The following is a 20,025-nucleotide window of genomic DNA, read 5'->3' as shown; positions in this document are numbered from 1 at the left end:
TTTTATTTCATTTTATTTTATTTATTTAATTTCATTTATTTATTTTATTTTTTTAAATTTAATTTTATTTTTTAATTTAATTTTATTTTATATTTTATTTTATATATATTTTATTTTATATTTTATTTTATATTTTATTTTTTATTTTATTTTATATTTTATTTTTTATTTTATTTTATTTTATTTTTTTATTTTTATTTTATTTTATTTTATTTCTCTTTGTATTAATAATTGCCTCCTTCTTTCTTTCATTTCTTTTTTAAGAGCTTTGAAATAAAGAAACTTTGCTATACGATAATTTTTAAAGTAGGACTAGGTATGCAGGATGATATTGCACAATTAATCCTTAAATTTTCATTTTATATGGTAAAATCTACTGCAATTCCCTCCACAAAGGAGATTTAGTCTGCTCCAAGCTTTGTGGTTCTGACAGACAAATTATATAGGAATGTCAAAAGTGTAAACACAGTATAAATACATCTGAAAAATAGAATGTCTAACAGATATTTTATTCACAGGCATGGACCAGTGTCAGCTAATCATGGGGGATAAATGTATCTTTGAACACAAACAATTTATGGGTATAAATTGAGGTTATGTTGTGCCTCACCCTCAGGTCTAAATCTCTTTTTCTTTTTTTCTCCTTAACAAAATTCACCTAATTGTTCAGAGGTGAATAAGGTTCAGGCACAAGGTATTTTCTTGTTCCTGCTGCAGTCACCCTTGGTGTGCACTCACCTTCTTTCTGCTCTTGGGAAAACCCAGGGAATACTCTTGGTTTTGATGGAACACCTTAAAAATACATGATTTATTATTATTATTAAGATGTTAATGAATGTTAAGATGTTATTAAGATGTTAAACATGGTTTATTTATTTTTAAGATGCTAAATACATCTTAAAAATACAGGTTTGTAAAGAGAGGAACCTGGGAGTTCCTGTGTGACCCACGAGAGGCTCAGTGCCCTCCTGAATTTCCATTCTGCTGAGCTTAAAAACCAATCAAACACACAAACAAACCCAGAAACAAAACAAAAAAACCCCAACCACCCACCCCAAACCACCCTGCATGTCTGATGCTTTATTTTCCTGGATGGGGAAATTGTCATTGATCGTTTGACTCAAGTTTTGAGCTGGCTGAGATAACACAAATCATTGCACTTTAAACTATGAGCTGCAAAAATTGAACTTTCTGCCTTTGGTGGGGGTATCTCGGTGGGAACCTTTTGTCAGATGTTGGTTTGCACTGAGGAGACATTGACTGTGCAACTTTCCATTGCTGGAGTTAATTGTCTGCTCCTCTCTTGCTCCTCCAAATTGATCTGGTTTTCAGCTTTTCCTGCAAACACTCCCTTGGAGAGCAGGTGGGAGCTTGGGCAGCACATGGCAGGGGTTCTGCTGGATTTCTGAGCTTCAAAACACACCCAGGAGGGAGAAAATCTACCTTAGACTGCCTTGGCAAGCAGAATTTGATCTTTTTTTTCTGGTTTCACTGTGTTATTTTTGATCAGCTTAGCATTTTGCAAATTTCCCTTAAATATATAAAAAAAGGAAAAATCTGTTTGCATTAATGTACAAGATCTCTACCAACTGTAATGGGAAATGTGTCCAAAATCACGCTGGATTTTAGCATTTTTCATTCATTGAACCTATGAGAAAACCAAATTAGTTTGCTCTTTTTTATGGGTATTATCAAGAGTCTTCTTAAAATAGTTTAGAAGTCAAACTATCTATTGATATAATTATTTTGGATGAAGAAAACAGTAAAAGTCTGAGGGCACAATGTTTTCAGCTGTCTGGGAATTAGCTTGGTCTATTCTGGTTCCTGTTTTGGACTTAATTATGATATCACTAAATATTCCCAGAAGTTATCCCAGAACAAATAAACAAATTAAAAAAGAGTTTGGTTGACGTTTTCTTTTGGCTTTGTTCGTTTGTTTTTTGTGTTTTCTTTCTTTGTTTGTTTGTTTTTTGGGGTTTTTTTGTTTAGTTTTGTTTAGTTTTGTTCCGTTTGCTCCCTTGGGGGGATTACTTTTGGTTCTTTAAAGGCTTTAAAAAGGCTGAAGAACTTGGTTAATCCTTGTGCTGCTTGTGGCGAGATGAAAAAGAACATGACATAATTGAGGAAAGGCTGGTGTGAGAGCTAATGTGGTTTTCAGGAGCCTGTTGAGAAAATCATCCCCAGCAGTGTGACTCCACAGCAGCTTCCTGCAAGCACTGGGAGGGGAATTAATTCTGTGCCAGCGTCCTTTTCCATGAGCCACTGGGGACTCTTGGCCTGTTGCTGTGGGAAGAGGAGGCACGATGGTTTACAGATGTTTTTGCACCGGTTGGTGATCAAGATGAGGCAGAATGTTTGGTTACCTGTGCAATAATTCAAACTAAACATATAATCTGCTGAGGTAAGTTTGCTGTTCCCTCTTCCAGAGTTGCTATTTTCAATGCTTCAGCCGCTCACGAGGGAGTGTTTGTGTCTGGAGCTGTAGCAGAGCGCTGTCAGGGATGCAAGCTCGGACAAAATCAACCTTTCCGGGAGGACATGATGCCTTGTGGCTGATTTTGATTTGCATTGATTTGCCTGTGTTGTTGTTTGATTAGCTCCAGGCTGGTGTTGGAGATGTGGGCTCTTCTGTTTGATCCCCCATTAGGCTCTTCCCTCCGTGTCCTATTGATACCTGCCCCAGGCAGCTCCTCTGGGCTCCTGCTGCGTGCAGCTCCCTTCCCTCCTGCCTCTGCTGCTGCAGAAATTAACTGGGAAAAAATCCTGTATGGGCCTGGAGCTGGGCAGAGCCCTGCTGTTCTGGTTGTGTCTCTGAGATAAATGGCAATAAAACATTTCAGCATTCATTTAATGTCAGGAAACTTCATGGGACTTGTGTGGCAGCATTGCTGAGGAGGCTCACGGATGCTGCTGTAGAGCAGGGCTTTGGTTAGAGAGCCTTTTGGAAAATGCTTTGGCCATTTCCTGTAGAATGGTCTTTGTTTTCATGTTTTGGTACAAGTTGCATTAAGGCTGATATAAGAAAACCACTGACAACCTCTCTACTAATGTTTCCTTTGTGAAGGGAAACTTAAAATTTCAAATAATCTCCCTGTTTTTCTCTGATCTGATTTTGCCACTGGCAGCTTATTGGGAGTCAAGCTGTAGCCCTGTTTTGTGTATCTCCAAACTGCTTGCTGTTACCATGTTTTAGATTATGACTCTGGATTTTTTGGGTGTTTTTATCATTCATTTCACCCAACAGTTGTTTGGAGGAGGCAGAGCTGGGGGAAAGGAGTGGATCGAGTTTGCCATGCACAGGTAACACACCTGTCAGGGTATGGTGGTGCTGCTTCAGAACATTTTAAAAGCCTGAGCAGGTTTAAGATTGACTTGCTGACAGGAGCACCCATGCTTCTAATGTAAGTCCTGAATTCTGCTGCGAGCTGATAAGTTGTTGGACAGGACAGATTTCAGGCTCTCCCGGAGCCCAGACTGCTCCTGTGGAATGAGGGGCAAACTGGTGGGAGCACTGCTGTCAGTGCAGCTGCAGAACAGGAAAAAGACACATTTAAAGGGGATAACAGATAATTGTTATGGCTCAATCTTAAGCTTCATGAACCTGCAGAGCATTTCAGCAGGAACTTTGCTTGTCAAGGCATCCCTTCCTTAGCCACGGGTTTCTCAGCGCTGATTTGAAGATTTCCATTAATGAAGTTGTCTGTTCCTCACAGATGGAATCTGCTGCAGAACACATCTTCTGCAGTCACCAGGTTTTCAGTCTGGTTAGGGCAGATAAGATCATTATTGTTCTATCACTTAGCTCACAGGGCTTTAGTGTCAGATGATGTTGCTCATAGTGGTTTTTAATCCATCTGGCTCCATCGAAACAGGCTCTGTCACCCCTCAGTGGTTACCTGCTGGTATTGGTTAAATTACTCAGAAAACATTTTATTGAGTCACCTCCTTCCAGGGTTGATGTTGTTTGAAGAGATGTTGTATGTGCTTGTATTTATGTGCATTATTTTTGTAAAATGTACACACATCATTCCCAGGTTGGGGCACTCTGGGGTAGTTTATTGAAATGTAAATCATTTACTTTAGTGTATTTTGAGAGAGAATAGCTTTTTCTCTGGGGAAGCATGCGAGATGGAGAATGTGAGATGTGACTGCAACTTGCCTAAGAGTGTCCCTTCTGTCCAGGACTCTTGATTTCATTCTTAGATTCTGCAGGTGACACAGCCTAACCTCCAGTCATGAGAATCAAGAGGGCGTAGCCATTTGTGCTTTGGTTTGTTGCTTTGTGAGCTGTTTTAACAACTGTCTTGTCTATTCTTTTCTTCTGAAATGGAATTCATATTTCTAAAGCCCATTCAAGTAAAGAATGATGTACATGTGCAAAATGCTATTACACTATAGGCTGTTTTTCACATTTCTAACATCTGTTGTCAGTCTGGGGCGGTTGTTGTACATTTGTATTGCTGGGAGAAGGAAATTTACTGAAACACAAAAGCCACAGGATGTAAAAATGCTTAATGTCTACCTGGAAAGTGTGAGTACATCAGTGATGAGGAACTTTGCACAGTTATACTGATAGGGCGATGCGCTCGTGGAGTGACAAGCAAATTATTGACTGGGGCTGGAGAATCCTCTTTGGTAGCTGTTGTTTGTCTTCTCTTTCTTCTGAGAGTCCTGGGGGAGTCAGCTGGGACTGAAGTCACTACCAAGAGTGGATTGGTAGTCTTTAACTGTGGGGAAGAAATGGGGAATTTCTTTGGAGTCAGGCACGTAATCAAGGCAGAGAGGGAACGTGTTGGCTGGGTTACAGGGGGCCAGCACGAGGGCACAGAACACACCAGGAAATTATTTCCTCCCAGCCAGGGAAATTACAGCCACAGCTGCCTGATCTCTTCCATCAGAGACTCTCAGCATTACTCATTATTTCTCTTCTGAAGCAAACAAACACGTGCTGGTCCTGAGTCCCAGAGGCAATTCCAGGGATGAGGATGAGGGGGACCAAGTGATGCTCTGGCTGCCCTTTGTTTACACGAGCACAGACTGAAATTTGGGTTCATTTGAGACATGGCAGGACATTTCTCTAGCAAATCCATCCCTGTCTGTGTGTCAGGTACCCACAGCAACACAGCCCAAGTCTTTTGAACTTCTGGGAAGAGGCAGCTGGTGTGCTTCAGGCTGCAGTTTTGCTGCTGGTTTCTCCAGGAGTTGCTTTGAAACCACAGCAATGCTGCCAGCCTTCTTTCAAACAATGAGCCTACTTCAAGAGTTTAATATTACTCTATGGACTCTCAGGCAGGCATTGGGTTTTCAGAGAGGGGGTGGTTGGTTCCTATTAAAAAAAATGTATTTCTTCTCTTTTTAACTTCTATGTTTTCTTCTCTAAGAAAGAGATCAAAGTTCCTTTAGTTTGTGTTCTGTGCTAAAGTCTGAGTTTGGAGCTTCATCTCCTTGTGGTTTTGATTTCCCCATTGCAAATACCATGTCTGTGTGTGTACTTTGTTATGGATCTCAAAATGTCTAAATGTCTTATAAATTGCAGTTTGTATTTCTGCAGCTGAATTATATATTAATATTATATATAATAATAAAATATAATAATTGTAATATATAATTATAATATATAATTTTATATATATATATATATATATATTATAACCTATTGTGCAGCTCTTCCTCCCCCTCCCAGCTCACCTCTGGCATTCCCCCTCTTCTGAATAAAGAGATTTTTAAGGAGCCTTGGCAATTAGCTGTAACAGTAACTTCCAATATTTTTGATTCCTCAGCATCATATAAAACTGCCAGGAAACTGTAGAATTCACTCCATTAAAGGGAGTGTCTGAAGTTCATGACGTGCTTTGATTTCTGACTCCCAATGAAAACACATTTCAAACTCTGCTCAAACACAAGATGTTTAACAGGAAGTGTTTGCTTTCCCCTAATTTTTCACCAAGAACCAATATGATTTTAAATGAAATAGGATTCTTAAAAGAAAATTATGATTAGTCTCTGGTGTAAAGAAGGGTCCTGAATGTGTTTAATTAGGCAACAACAAAGAGCATGAAATGAGCAAAGCTGGTTCTGTAGATGTCTGGAGATCATACTGAGATATCACTGAAGTAGAAGATCTTGTTGCTTCTGATGGTTTAAGTGCCTTGCACACCCACAATAAAATGTTCTATCACACATTCCCTTCATCATACCCAGCATAAGATCCATACTCCTGCAATAATAGCAGGGATAATTAATTCTGGCTTAAGTATTTGGGAAATTATTGAGTGCTGCAATTACAGGCTTTCCAAATGACAATCTTTAGAAGCAAGAAGCTGCACTCCACATTCCCCCCAGATCTGAGTGCTCTGAGAAACTTCAGCAGCAGAAGGAGAAAGCCCCTGCAGGAGTGAATCTTAATGTGGTATTAATTGGGTACCAGAAGAACACAGCTCCGAAACACAGAGGGTGCATTTAGAACAGGCCAAATAATCTGAAATACAAGTTTGATGAATTCCCTTCATCTCTGTGCTGTGGCTGCTGCAGCACTTTTGTTTATATTGATCTGAACGGCGTGGAAATTTTCTTTCATCTGTCATTTACATTCATTTTACCTCTTGCAATTGCCTCTGCCAGCTTTACATGCTTGTTTTCTGGTGAATCTATTAATAAGATTTCCAGTACATCAAAAGAATTTATATTGGGCAAAGGTAGAATAAAATACACTTGAGGTGTAGGAGGGCTCCTAGATGCAATTTTACCTACTAAAAGTTATTAATGAGTTTTGTGAAGTAAAGAAAATAATTGGAAAGCATAATGCTAATTGCATGCTATAGATTTTCCTCTATTGCTTACTTGCTTAGCAAGTGACTTGCAGAATGGAATATTTGCACCATAGCTTTTTTTCAGATTGCAATATGCCTTCTGAATTGACAAAAATAGGCCCAAAGGTCAAATTAATTAAAAACAGTAGGAGAAAGAGCACAATTAATGCTGCAAGTTTGTGTTTACACGTTCTTGCCTGAAAAATGTGCGAGGTGCATTTTGTTGTGTACAAAGCCCAGATGCTGTGTGCCAACAAGAATAAGAAAACACCAAGAAATATCTCAAAGAGTAGATTTAAATTGAATTCTTTACTCAGGATAATTTGTGCATGACAATGATTTCAGGGTGAGCAACCAGGGCACTCAGCATGGGTTTTGGACAGTGAAATTGATGCAGGAACATGAGTCTGTGGCCGTGTGAGGAAGGTGCCCATGCCCACAGCGTCCCCCTGTTACCCCCATCCCTTCTGCCAGCTCTGTGTTAATGTCTCTGCCTTTCCCCACAAACACTTTTCCTACTGCTTCATTCCAAAATCCTCCCTGGTTCTCGAGTATCCACAGCAATTTGCCTTCCCCTGAGCTGTAGGAACACGGGGCAGACCTAAAGCCTTGTATTTGTTCCCCCATGGCCACACGTTACAGAGATTTCTGCCTTTCTGCACCAAGAACAGCAAGCATTTTCCTTTCCTGATCCCCAACTTGGTGTCAGCCTTGCAAAATCCCTTCAGATTCATAGACTGCAAGTTCAGTGGGGTTTGGATGGAGAACAATATTTATCTCTGATTTAACTGTGCTGCACATGAGGTTTGATCCTGGAGTAAGGATTGTAGAGGTGTGAGGAAACTGAGGGATCTCTGAGTGCATTCAGGGAGCTCTGGGGAGCAGCTGGGCTCTTGGCCTTCCCTCCCCAACCCCTCACGTTTCTCAGCTCTTTGGGAGCATCTTTCCAGAGCTGCAGGGACTCAGACTGAGGGTTATTCTGTTTAGGAGGACACAGTGGTGGCATTCTGGGGTTTGTGCAGTAAATGGCTTGGGACCAGGTTGTTTTAACCACTGCTCTGCTCAGCGCTGTGACAGACTCTGGGTGTCTGGGCTATGCAGTCAGCAGCCCCCTGAGGAGGAGCCTCCCTGATGCCTTCAGAGATGCCTAATCCTCACTTTTGCTGACTTCTCTCCTATTTCCTCTTGGTGCTTTGTGCATTTCTGCATTAGCACCTTTCTCTCGCCCGCTGGAGTGACAAAGTGACCAAGCACTCTCCTCCCTGGGTTTGTGGTTCCTGTGCTGGAGCTCACACCTTCCCCCTCGCCCTGTTTGCCAGGGGGGCTGCCCAGCTCTGCTCTGTGCTTTTGCAGCTCCTGGTGACAGAGACCAGCCCTGGCCTTGTCCCAGAGCTGAGCCTCAGTGGGGCTGCAGAGCACAAGCCCCACGTCTGGATGTGACACGGGACGAGGACAGCTGTCCCCTGGAACCGCAGCTCTGGGCTGGCTCTGAGCAGGAAAAAACCTCCCCCAGCCTTCAGCTGGGTCCTCTCCATTTCTCTCACACAGAACTGCATCATTCCCTTCTCAAACTAACGTGTGCTGCATCCCCTCAGCAATTTGCACTGTTGAGTTCTGCCCCGAGAGGAAAGATGAGTGAGTAATCTCAACTCTGCTAAAGAACGGCTGCACCGACTATGGAAATAGGCTGGGAAGATTTAAGGAACAAGGGAAGGCTAATGGCTTTATATTTTGCTTTGCTGAAATTACACAAGTGGTGAATTCTGAAAGACAGTTATATATTCTGATTATCTGAAAGGGCAATTGCAGAGCCATGGCTCTGGAGGAGCGAGGGATGATATCAGAGATACAATGCTGCGCTTCAATTTGCAAAATTCTTCCCATTTGCAAATAGATATTTCAGACATCCATTTAAGAATGCATTATTAGCATGTAGTTAGACTCTACTAACTCTGAATATTTCATGTATTCTACTGTAAATAACAGCTAAATCTTATTCATTATCACCCTGATAATATAAGCTGTGAAAATAGTGATGCAAATGGGAGATTTCTGACTTTAATCAAATAAAATGCAATCCTTTTTCTTAAAACAACTTGGAGAGAAAAATAGATCTTTCAGATGTTTGAAACAAAACCAAAGAATTGTTCACCATTGCATTTATCACCCAGATTCTTTTCTATTTACAGTTAGAGAAGATGGAAAGCAAAGTATACCAGTGAAAAATTCCTTTATTCCAGGATGTGGAATGACTTCTCTTTTTGAGAGCAAAACTTTTGTTTTACAGTTGGAAAGGGAATTCCAGGACAAAATTTTTGTCTGACTTTCTTGATCCAAAGAAATTTTCCTGGACCACTGGAGTCCATTGGAGAGTATACTGCTGATAAAAGTGTCCATCCTGAGGTGCTGGAATTTACTTTATACAAATCAAACACAGCATGAACTGCATCACTGCTTGCAAACCTTGGCCTAGAGCTTTATTTTATACATGCCAGCAGGTTTTCTTGCCAAACTCTTGCTTCTTCCTTAAGCAGCTCACCCAAAGGTGGAGTAAGTATTGCTGCCTTGAGAATGTGCTCAGAGAAGTGACCTTGGTGGCCAGCACAGCGTAAATTTAAAATTAAGAATGGGTAATCAGGGTGATTAAAGGATATTTTCTCATGGCCACAAGGATAACTCTCTGATACAGAGAGCAGAAAAGAGAATATTTTCATTGCTCTCTAAGATCTTGAGTTCCTCAGAGTCCATTTTAGGCAAGGGAAAACTTTTTGTCTATTCTTTCTCTTCTCCAGAAAGAGCAAGATGCTTTTTTTGACAGCTGCATGAAATTCATTCATTTTACCCTTGCATTTTATCTATCATCAATTCCCATTCTAGCTAATCAAACACTTGGTATCAAACATTATAGATTTCCTGCTATAACAAATAAAATGCTGTTATAATAAAGGTGTGCTGTCATAACAAATAGACTGAGACAGTGACATGCCAAAAAGCTGCCTTGTTTCTCATTTTAAAAGGCTCCTTTAGTTTGTTTTTTTTTTTATGTTTGTTTTTAATTGCTTTTAATTATTTTTAGTTCAATTCAACAGCTTCATGAGTGCAAACCAAGCATAAAGTCCCTGCTTGTCTGTGTTACACATGAACTGCTTTAAAATCATCCACATTGGGAGGAGAAATTTTATTTTATAGACTGAAACACAACTGAAATGTTGTACCACTGCTTGAACTGGAGCAGTTAAGAGCAGTCCTTGAACAAATATTATTTTGCTTCTGACTTTGGCACACTTGCAACCCAAAGAACCACAAATTGATGAAGTTCCTTTTCCTGGGAATCACTAATGAGAGCAGCCCCATTTCCTGCTTTGGAATGGTCAAACCACGTTTCCAAGCTGCTTCAAGGGAACATTTGTGGGGTTTCACACACGAGTATTGCTTCAGAAAGGTTTGGCCTTTACAGGAAAAACTGAACAGAAGAAAAAGATGTTGTGAAGGGAAATAGAATCGGGTTCTTGAGGTTTCTTCCAGGTCTCTGTAGCCCTCAGGACCTTCTCAGGGTTCCATTTAAGGCTTAGCCTTGGCTGTGATACAGAAGTACCTCACTGTGAGTAATTCACTTTAACATTTATTATTCCATGAATCCATACTTTGCTCATGAAGAAAGGTGAAATCTATTTGTCTGAGCCACGACTGCAATGTCTAAGTTAGTATAATCAAATTAGAGCTAGAGTGCCATGTGCATTTATGGAAGTATAAATTCTGCTCTATTTCGATACCAACACAAAGAATTCACAATTCTAATAGCACCCAATCAATATTTCTGCTGGAAAAGATTCACGCTGCTGGGCCAGCAGTCAGAAGTGATGTCAAATATTGCTGAAATGGTTCTGTATTATTGTTTATTATGATGTTCTTTTAACTATAGAATGGCTTTGCCTATCAGATATCAAGCATTCAAAGATGATGGAAATTGAACAATGTATTAAAGAAAAAAAATCAGAATTGAGATTTTCCTCTTTTTCAAACTTAGCAACAGCACAGCCATAGTGTACCTTTCATGTGTAATTTTTATTTAATCACATGTCAAATTGAAGGCTTAGATGAATTAAATTTTAAAAAGCAGGCTTTCAGCTATCATTTTGACATCTAGCATACAATAACTGCCTTTCAAAAGCTAAGTAAAATGTTTGACATGCTTTAAATGTTATTTTCAGTTTTATTTGCTCTTTATTTCACTTCTTTGTTGTTATTTTGAGAAGCCCAGAAAACACAATTTAATTGCTAAATGTTGCTGGGGAAAGTCTTATGAGAGTTACTCTGGTACAACGAGGATTAGTGTCTGGAAATAAATACCCTTTGAAGTCATTAATCAGAAATTTGTGACGTTCCAGGTTCATAATGGGTTTGTTCAGCAATGATTTGGGGAATGAGTTTGTTCCATGACCTCCATGGTGTGAGAGGACGAAGGGAGTGTTGGCTCAGCCCCTGGTTACTTCAGTAAAAAATGGAAAATTTGCCACTTAAAGCAGGCAGTGTGGGTTTCAAACTCCTTCTTCTTCCTGCCTGCATGGGAAGGGATTCACAGAGCTCCGTGCAGCGGCCAGGAGCTGGAATATCTGACATTTCCCTTATCAGCTCGCTGCAGTTTCACCTCCTGCGAGAGGAGCCCGCGGGGACCTGTCCGTGAGATTCCTAAAAGGCACCCTGAGTAAGTGAGTGCTGGAGGTACTAGATAGTCCTGCAAGATTATTTCTCATCACTTGAGCGGATTCTTTGTGTGAGTGAATCCAGCTATAAGATCTGACAATTTTAAGTCATTTCCATTTGAGCAGGTGTAGGGGCACCGTCTGTTCCGCTGGCTTGCTGTGGAGGTAGGAATTCTTTCATTGGAAATGTACGAACCTGCCTAAGATAATCACCCACCTTGAGTTTCTGTTTGTCTGGGCAGCCAACACAGCTTTTATTTGCCCTTTTGAAATTAATAGGTCATGCTTCCTGCATCTAAATAAATTAATAAAGTGGGAGGAGTTATTTAAACCAATAAAAATGAAAGCCTAAAACTATTCACTTCTCTTATACTTCTGTGGAACAATTAGATTTTTAATCACAGTGAAAAAAAGCCAAAGTATTTATTAAGCCTTCCTCTTCTTTAGAAGGTATCCAGATGCCCCATTTTCCCTTAGTAATTAGTGAGGATGTTAGATACCAGCTACTAATGTTAATGAGATTAAATTAGAAGGACTAGCAAAATTTATAACAAGAATGTCAAAAGGTTTCTATTGGATTTCTTTTGGAAGTTTTAAAGAGCTGAAAATGCAAAGTCCTGCCAATATTTAAAAGGGTAAATTGGGAAAGCAGCAGGTCTGTTTGATTTGACAAACAAATAGACATTCAGGAGCTGAAAGGGAAGCAGCTGATAAATTTGGGGCAGTGGCTGGAACATCTGAACTTGTTCAATGAAAAGAAGGGCTCCTTCACCAAGTTTCATCTCTATGAGATGATAATTAAGGTTATTAGTGTTGGCAGTAGCTGGGAGTGGCGCTTTTTTATGCGAGATAGGGAAAATCTGATTTTAATCTTAGGCTTGGACTTGTGAAATCAGCTGAGTATTGTCACTTTGCACAATACCTCTCTCCTTCCCCCAGAAGATGAGCTCTTCATTTATCTTTTTGAAAAAAAGTACAAACAAATCCAACCAGACAAAAACCCAGCAACCCAAAAAAACCAAACCCACTCCTATGCAAAATGACTGTAGGGCCCATTAAATAAATCATGAAAAGGTCCCTGATAAATTAGAAAAGGTGAATGTGGCAGTGATGTGCTGTTAATGAAGTGTTTCTATCTGTGTGTGATAATGGTGACCAAAAGTGATGTTTTTGTAGGTACTCCAAAAGAAATACAGATCCCTGCTGGCAGAAATAGAGAAGTTTAATTTGAGTAAAAGAGAAGTTTAATTTGAGTAAAAAATTATAATTATCTGTATTATATATTTTTCCTATGACAAAGCCATCAAAATAATATAATAAGATCTTAGATTTAATGTGCTAGGCTGAAAAACTTCTAGGAAATACAGATTTATAAAAGAGCTGAGAGAAACTCTTTGAGCTGTATTAGTTGTGCTCAACACTAGTCTGTATGGGGAAAGGAAAAATGAAAATACTGGCTTGTCTCTGTTGAGTTCCAACACAAAGACATATTTCCCACTGGGTTTATGGTTGGATCCTCTCAGGCTGTTTGTTTTAATGTTATTCTGAGAATTTTGCACTGATAGTTGCTGGGTCCTGTTTGTCTCAATGACAGTCAGTGCAACAAAAATTGCTGTTTTGGAACAAAAGGTGATAGTTGAGAATAAAAAGATTGGAGCTGGAAATTGCAGTTTGATTAGGGATCTTCTTTACTGCTTAGTCTTGAAGATAGTTATTTTCTGGTTATTTAAGGTATTTCATATCCTCCTAACATTTGAAGTAAACAAGCGACTGAGAAAATTAAAAATTTATTTGACTACTCCTTTATTTACTGTCTGCTAAGAGGGGAGAGAAATGTTGAAGTAGTCCTGTTCTTTTGTGCTGTCTCACAGCATCTCCTAAATAAGGTCTGTTTTAAATCAGAATTATCATCTAAATAATATCATTAATTCAGCATAAATTAAAAAGTAATGTTTTTTTCTTTATGATCTCCTTTTAAATGGATATTAATTTGCTTCAATGAATGAAGATAATAAGGTTAATAGTTTAATGTTCCTCAGTTGATATCTGCTGCTTTTTCTATTACCTTTTTTTTTCCTTTTTGATTATAAATTGGCTAACCCCTGGTGTATAATACCAGAAATCATCCCTTCAGTGTATCCAAAGCTATTTACTTAGACTCATCTTTTATTATTCCCACTGCCACAGTCTAATTATTGTAGTGAAAGATTGAACACAGAATAGTTTGGGGCTTTGATCAGTCTTCATATAAATTTCAATAATGAGAGTAAAAGGTTTGTGGTTTTCTGAGATAATTTGATCCCTCCAGACACACTCAGCTTTTACCAAAGGCAGTGAATGCCATGTGAGACCTCTGACAGCATTTGTGTCTGGTCTGTGACATCTCTGCAAGCAAAATTCTTTTCTCATACCAATAAAGAGTAATTTAATATTTTTAAATGTGGCAGAGAAACTATAGACTGCTGCACGGGTTTTTTTTTTTCCTTAAGTTTTCACTTCATTGTCCCCTATCAGTTTAATTGTCTAGATTACAATTTCCTACATCAGAATCCTCTAAGAATACATAATAGGTTTGCTTGCATCTCTCTCTTTTTGAAGAAGTATACCAACTGTCATTCAGATAAATAAAACAAACCATAATCCTTGTTATTCTATTACTATCAGTGCTGGCTCCCTTTGGAGATAAATAGAAAAGCAGCTGGAGACTGAGGATATTTCGTAATCTTATAAATTGAAATTTAAATGCCTCAAGGAGGAAATTTCCAAAATAATTGTGACAGAAGATAAGTCCCGGCTTTTGGCAAAATTTTATTAGAATTACTTGTTCCAGATCGTTGTCTGATGCCTGCATGAATTAGGAAAATGGCAGCACTGCCATGTAGAGGAGTTGCTGGGCTTTTTTTCATCTTGATACATTTTTCTGGAAGTGCTCTGTCATCGGCGTTATCAGGTGTGACACACTCAGGGACACGATCAAATTCAAAATCACGAGCCTTTAGCTGATGCCAGTTGATTTTAAATCACCTGGGTTTGATCTTTCTGACTAATAACATCTCAGTTTATGCAACTAAATATTTACAGTTTTTAGCTGAACGTGAGGGTTAGTTACTCACATTGTTAATTTTGCTTGAGGTATGGGATTTGTTTTTTCTCACTGGGATAGGCAGTTTAAAAAGAGTTGGTGACTTTCTGGTGTCCTCTATTGTCAGCTGCTTCAAAACTTCTGTATTTTGACAAGGAACCCTGAAAAGAAATATTCCTTTATTTGCACTTAGTGAATCCCAGATGCACAAAGTAGTAACCAGTTGTACATTGTAATAACCACTGTGTTCCCAGCCATTTTCAAAAGCTGGTTTTGGTGTCTAATGCTAAAGCTCAGGCTAAAAATGTTTAAAGAATACTTAAAATTCACTGGAAGCTTGGAGAAGATATAACACAACACAAAGGCAGTGCAAACCTCACAAAACACAGCTTTTGCAAACAGCTCATGCAATGGAGGTGGATATTTTTTTGATACTGTGAATACCAAACTCATTTCAGATAGAAATATCCCATTCCCTTTCCCATGTCGTAGCTGTACATCTGTGCAAGGTGGGTGCAGTTTTGAATGCAGGCAGTAAATGGGAAACATTGCAGGAATGTTTTCCCTGGATCAACTGGACAAAACTTCAGTTCTTTGGGCTTTGAGGGAAGAATGGATTGGCGCTGCTGGTGTGGATAGGGCTCTGAGACAGCGGAACAGGATAAATCAGATCAGTAATTTCTCTGGATCCAGCTGGTTTTTTGGGCTGTGCAGAGGCACTCTGGGCATTTTCACCCAGCTGTGGTGGGAAAAGGCAGCAGGAGGAGCAGGACCACTGTCCCAGCCAGGCTTGCAGAGAGCCCCGGGGCAGCTGTGGGCAGCCAGCTGTGGAGTTCAGTGGGAGATTCTTCTGGTGACCCCAAAAGTGCAGTGGGGGCATTTGGGGCTGTTAGCTGCGAGCCTTTCACCACCTGAACCTGTTCCCAGTGGGCTGGCAGGCAGTCCCTGCAGTCACAGAGGGGTTGTCTTCTCCCATTTCCACCCCTTGGAATGGGAAGCTATTCTGTGTTCAGCTCTCCAGAGCTCAGCTGCGATGTCTTGGCTTGACCTGTTCCAATATTTCCCAAAGATCTGCCGAGTGAGGGAGAGTCTAAAATCTGCAACTCTGATAAACAGGAAAGCAAGACTGGGAGGCAAAGTGTACTTGAAAATGGATGAAATCATCTGGAAAAAAGAGAATGGCAGGAACAATAAATGCAAAGTGCCACTCTTAGGCTGCAGCAATCGATGGCAATAACCAAAAAGGGAACAACGAGGAAAAGATCAATAAAAAGGACCTGGGCATTACGGTGGTTGGCAAGGACACAAATGTGTTGTGCTGCCATGGCAAAGGAGCCTGCAGGAGCTGTGAAATGATCCTGCTCAGTGCTGCTCTTGGCTGGAGCTGGGTGCAGGGTTTTGGGCAGAGCACGGAGCCCTGAGTGAGCCCCGGCACAGGGAACAGCCAGAGAGAGCAGGAGCACCCGACAGATTGAAATAATAAGGTCTGTTTATTCTGAGGCAGAATAAAGTGCCAAATGCCAGAAAGATGGGTGGGAATAAGCAGACTGTGATGGATGGGACTGAAGAAGTGATTTATTTTGTAACAAGAAAAGAGGCAGGTCCAACACTGGAAGAGAAGCTCTCCATTAGCAGCGGTGAGGCACTAACCCAGGTTTTCTGGGAAAGCCCTGAGTGCCTTACTGGCTGTGTCTCACATCTGTCAGGAATTGCACAGGTGAGGTTGGTGCTGCCGTGTTCTTGGCTGCTCACACTGCAGAGCAGCTGTCCGTGGGCATCTGTAATAATGTCACTGTGACAAAAAGAGACTTGTGAAAGTGGAGGAGCTGAACTTAGCAAAAAGTCAGTATAATTGAATGTTTTCAACACCGCCACCCTATGGGAACCAAATATCTAGGGACCCCTGACAACATCTGCTCTGTTATAAACACTATATATTTTTTGCATAATTGCATCAAAAGCCTGGTCTTCAGGTTTGCTGATCCCAGCAGTTCTGCATCCAGAAAGTTTTGTATTGGCTTTTTAATGGAATTTTGACTAACAACAACCTAAAAATATTTTAAACTGTTTGTTTTTCACATTTTTTTTTGAATCTTCTTGTTTCAAGTTTCCAAAACATGGGTACCAGACACATCAAAGTGAGCAGGAGAGCTGCTTATCTTTTGGTCATATTTTCTTTTAATGCTGGGAGAGATTTACATTTCATTTATTCCATTCCTAAATCATGCAGAGTCACTTAGGTAAGGAAAACTCTGTCCTGTGCCTGCTGCATTGGGTTCTTTGTTTCATCTGGCCTTTTCTTCCACGTCTGGGCCGAGATGCTTTCAATCCCCAGCTCCCTGGATCCCAGCTTCCAGCCTTTTACAGTTAAGGTACAGGTCTGTGGTATAAGGAAAATCAAAGGAGTTGTAATGAAATGTCTGAAGGAGAGCAGGGGAATCTACTTTTCATTCATTAACTTAACGCCTGTGCAAAATCTATTAAAATATGTTTTTAATGCACAAGACTTGTTGTTGTTTGTTGTTCCTCTGCCTTAGAAGAATCCAACAGCATTATAGATGTGTCACGTTTTTTAGGTCCAAAAGTGTGGAACAGCTTTTAATGGGAAAGAGAATGTTTTTTGAAAACTAGAAAACTCAGCAGTGAAATAAATTGAGCCTCTAAAAGTGATTGAAATCTCCAAGTCAATATACAAAAGGTATCCAAAAACTTGTGAAGTCTGACAGAATCTCTTTAGTTTGAGGTGTCTTTCATTTTGCATCGGGGCTTACATTTTTTTACAAACAGCAGCAAGCAGTGCTGTCGGGTGCAGAGGGTTTGAAAGCAGCTCAGGAACGCCTGAAATCCTGCACAACTCCGGGTAACGCATCCCCTGCAGATAACCGAAATAATTCATTTCCTAAATCAGCTGCGTCGAGCAATTACCCATACCGTGGTGGAAACCGTGTCCTTCTGTTCCTTCCCTGTAGCCCCAGCGCCGTGTCACCTTCCACCTGCCAGATGGCTCCCAGGAAAGCTGCAGTGACAGCGGGCTCGGAGACCACGAGCCCACGAGCGGGGCCAGCGCGTCCCACCCGCTGCCCCTGGGCTTCCCCCAGGACGAGTTCTACGAGCAGGCGTCCCCCAACAGCCGCACGGAGGGAGACGGCAACTCCGACCCCGAGTCCAGTAAGTGCAGAGCTCTGCTCACCCCGCTCCTTCAGCCTTTGCAGTCACTCGGTCGCTGGGCTGGTTCTGTTCCTCCAGGTGGTTATTGAGAGTGAGCTGAGGAAGCGCTCTGATTCTAAACGTGGGAGGTCTGGCCGATGGAAATGAAACGCTTGGAGCTGTTAAGGGGTTATGGATGAGCTGGTGTTTTTATGGACCTGGTGTGCTAAGCACAGAGGAGCTTTCTGAGGAGGTTAAAGCTGTTGCCCTAATGGTCATAAATACTGTGCTGAGGGAATTCACATTTTTTTAATGTTTCCCTCTCCAGCACTACTGTGTGCTGTAGTTTAACAGGGAACTCGTGGGTGATGAGCAGCTCTGTGAAAAGGCTGCAGTCTCCAGAAATAAGGGTTTCTTGATTTGTCCTTTGAAAGCAGCGATGGGGTTGTAGTAATAATCTCAGAAGAGTTTGTCATCTTCTGCCATTGCTGCTGCATCCTTGTGATGTCAAAATCAGGGAGGCAGAATCAACAGGAGCTGTGGGTACTGGCTCTGCTCTCTGTGCTGTGATAGCCAGTTGGAGAGTCCACTGAACTTTAGTCAACTGTTAATTGTCCAGAGGCTCCTTTTCTGGATTAAATTGAACTGTGCCATTGATAAAGAGACACCTGAATGTCTCTAAGCCTCTAAGGCCTTGTTAGCAGCTTAATAAGTGATTTGAAAATACATCTGTTCTGGGCAAAACTTGGCCCAAAAGGTGGATTTCAGCTGCTTTAGAGTATTAGGAGGAATGAATTAGTGAGTGCTGTGCACTTGAACTAGCTGTGGAAGGTAGCTGCTACACTCTGCAGTGGCAAATCCAGCAGAGAGCATTCCCTCCCACTCCAAGCTTGCTCTGCCACATTCAGCCTGGCTCTTGGAAATCACACCTCTGCCCAGGCCTGGAGCCTCAGGGCTTTCTGAACACGTGGGTTGTGTCCTCTTTTTCTTTAATTTGTAAGCTGTTACCTAAGTTTAACTTTAAAAATTTGTAAGGTGATATGTTTCCTGAAGTAATTCCGGAATATTATGTTTTCAATGTTGATAGAGAGCTGACAAGAACCATCAGAGGTTTTTGATCTTGTGCTGGAAAAAATAATAATTTGCTTTTGTGTTTATGTATTTGAGGCCATAAGATACCCTTAATAATATTCTAGGCAGTCAAACTGTGTTCTTCACAGAGTTAATCTCTAGAGGCCTACAGATATACCACCAAAAGAAAGAAAATACCAAGTTAGATATTACTTACTGCTTTTGTTTTGCATACTCATAGTCTGCACTTGCTTTCCAGCTCTTTCTTGTTGCTTGTAAGTGACATTTATACTTTACTGAAGTGAGAATGATGTGCATGAAATCAGTACCCAGGGCCTTTCCTGCAGAGACAGGACCTGGTGTAGAGGAGTTCTCAGAACAGACACATTCATCCTGTCTTGCCATTTACAGAGAGGCTCAGGTTTGGGGTTCTCCAATGCTTTTTGTGCCCAGTTTTTTTTAATTTCAGAAGAAATATGTTCCATGACTCTTGTAGAACGTGGCTGTAAAAGTAACTGAGCTCTGACATCTGAATGTCATTGACACACATCCCTGTGAGCAGACTAAGCAGGCATCAGATGTCTTTCCAAGTGTGAAGTTGAAGAAAGTTTAATCACCTGTCTAATTACCTGACAGTTCAGTTTTAAACTTGAAGCTGCAGTTTAATTAGAGTTTATTTTATGTGAAGATTTTTCTTCCCTTCCAGCTTGTATCTTATTGGAACAGTTTAATTGATGTGGCACGATGGTTTCAGCAGGGAAAGCTTCTTTTGTGGCCCTTTTTAGTGTTTTATGCTTATATTAATGGCAGCATCTAGTGGCAGGAACAAAAAAGCAGATTTAGATAGATGTTGTGTGCTGTCCTACATTTAAGTGAAGAAGGGGAGGACCCAAATTGTTTCTTTATTTTTCTTAATTTGCAGTGGGTTGATGCACTTAAAGAATTTCTTGTCTTCCTTCATGGACTACAATGTTGTTACTGTGAAAAGAGTCAGGAAAATGCAGTCAGGTAATCTGAGTTCATAAAGCAGAATGAGCATGGCCTTCATTCCCTCCCAGCATCTTTAATATCTGAACTCTCCTAACCTGAGACATTGTCTGCAATGTTCAGCCTGATTTGTCACCTGGTGGGGATTTAGTTCAACTTTGCCTGCCAAGGAGAGATGTTTGGGGTGAAATGATGTCAGAAATGTCCAGAACCAACCAAAGAGAGA

The 20,025-nt window shown here is 40.6% G+C and overlaps 1 protein-coding gene across 2 annotated transcripts in view; it reads left to right on the top strand.

Annotated features, from left to right (window-relative positions):
* PCDH11X (protocadherin 11 X-linked) overlaps positions 1-20,025 on the top strand; it is a 429,361-nt gene that overhangs the window by 287,041 nt on the left and 122,295 nt on the right. For both annotated transcript variants that reach the window (XM_019006551.2, XM_015626720.3), the window contains one exon: positions 17,564-17,762. In XM_019006551.2, the coding sequence (XP_018862096.1) occupies positions 17,564-17,762 (199 nt within the window). The remainder of the gene's footprint in view (positions 1-17,563; positions 17,763-20,025) is intronic.

Source organism: Parus major, chromosome 4A, assembly GCF_001522545.3.
Source record: "Parus major isolate Abel chromosome 4A, Parus_major1.1, whole genome shotgun sequence".
NCBI classification, from domain to species: Eukaryota; Metazoa; Chordata; class Aves; order Passeriformes; family Paridae; genus Parus; species Parus major.
This window is presented reverse-complemented; position numbering and strand designations above follow the sequence as displayed.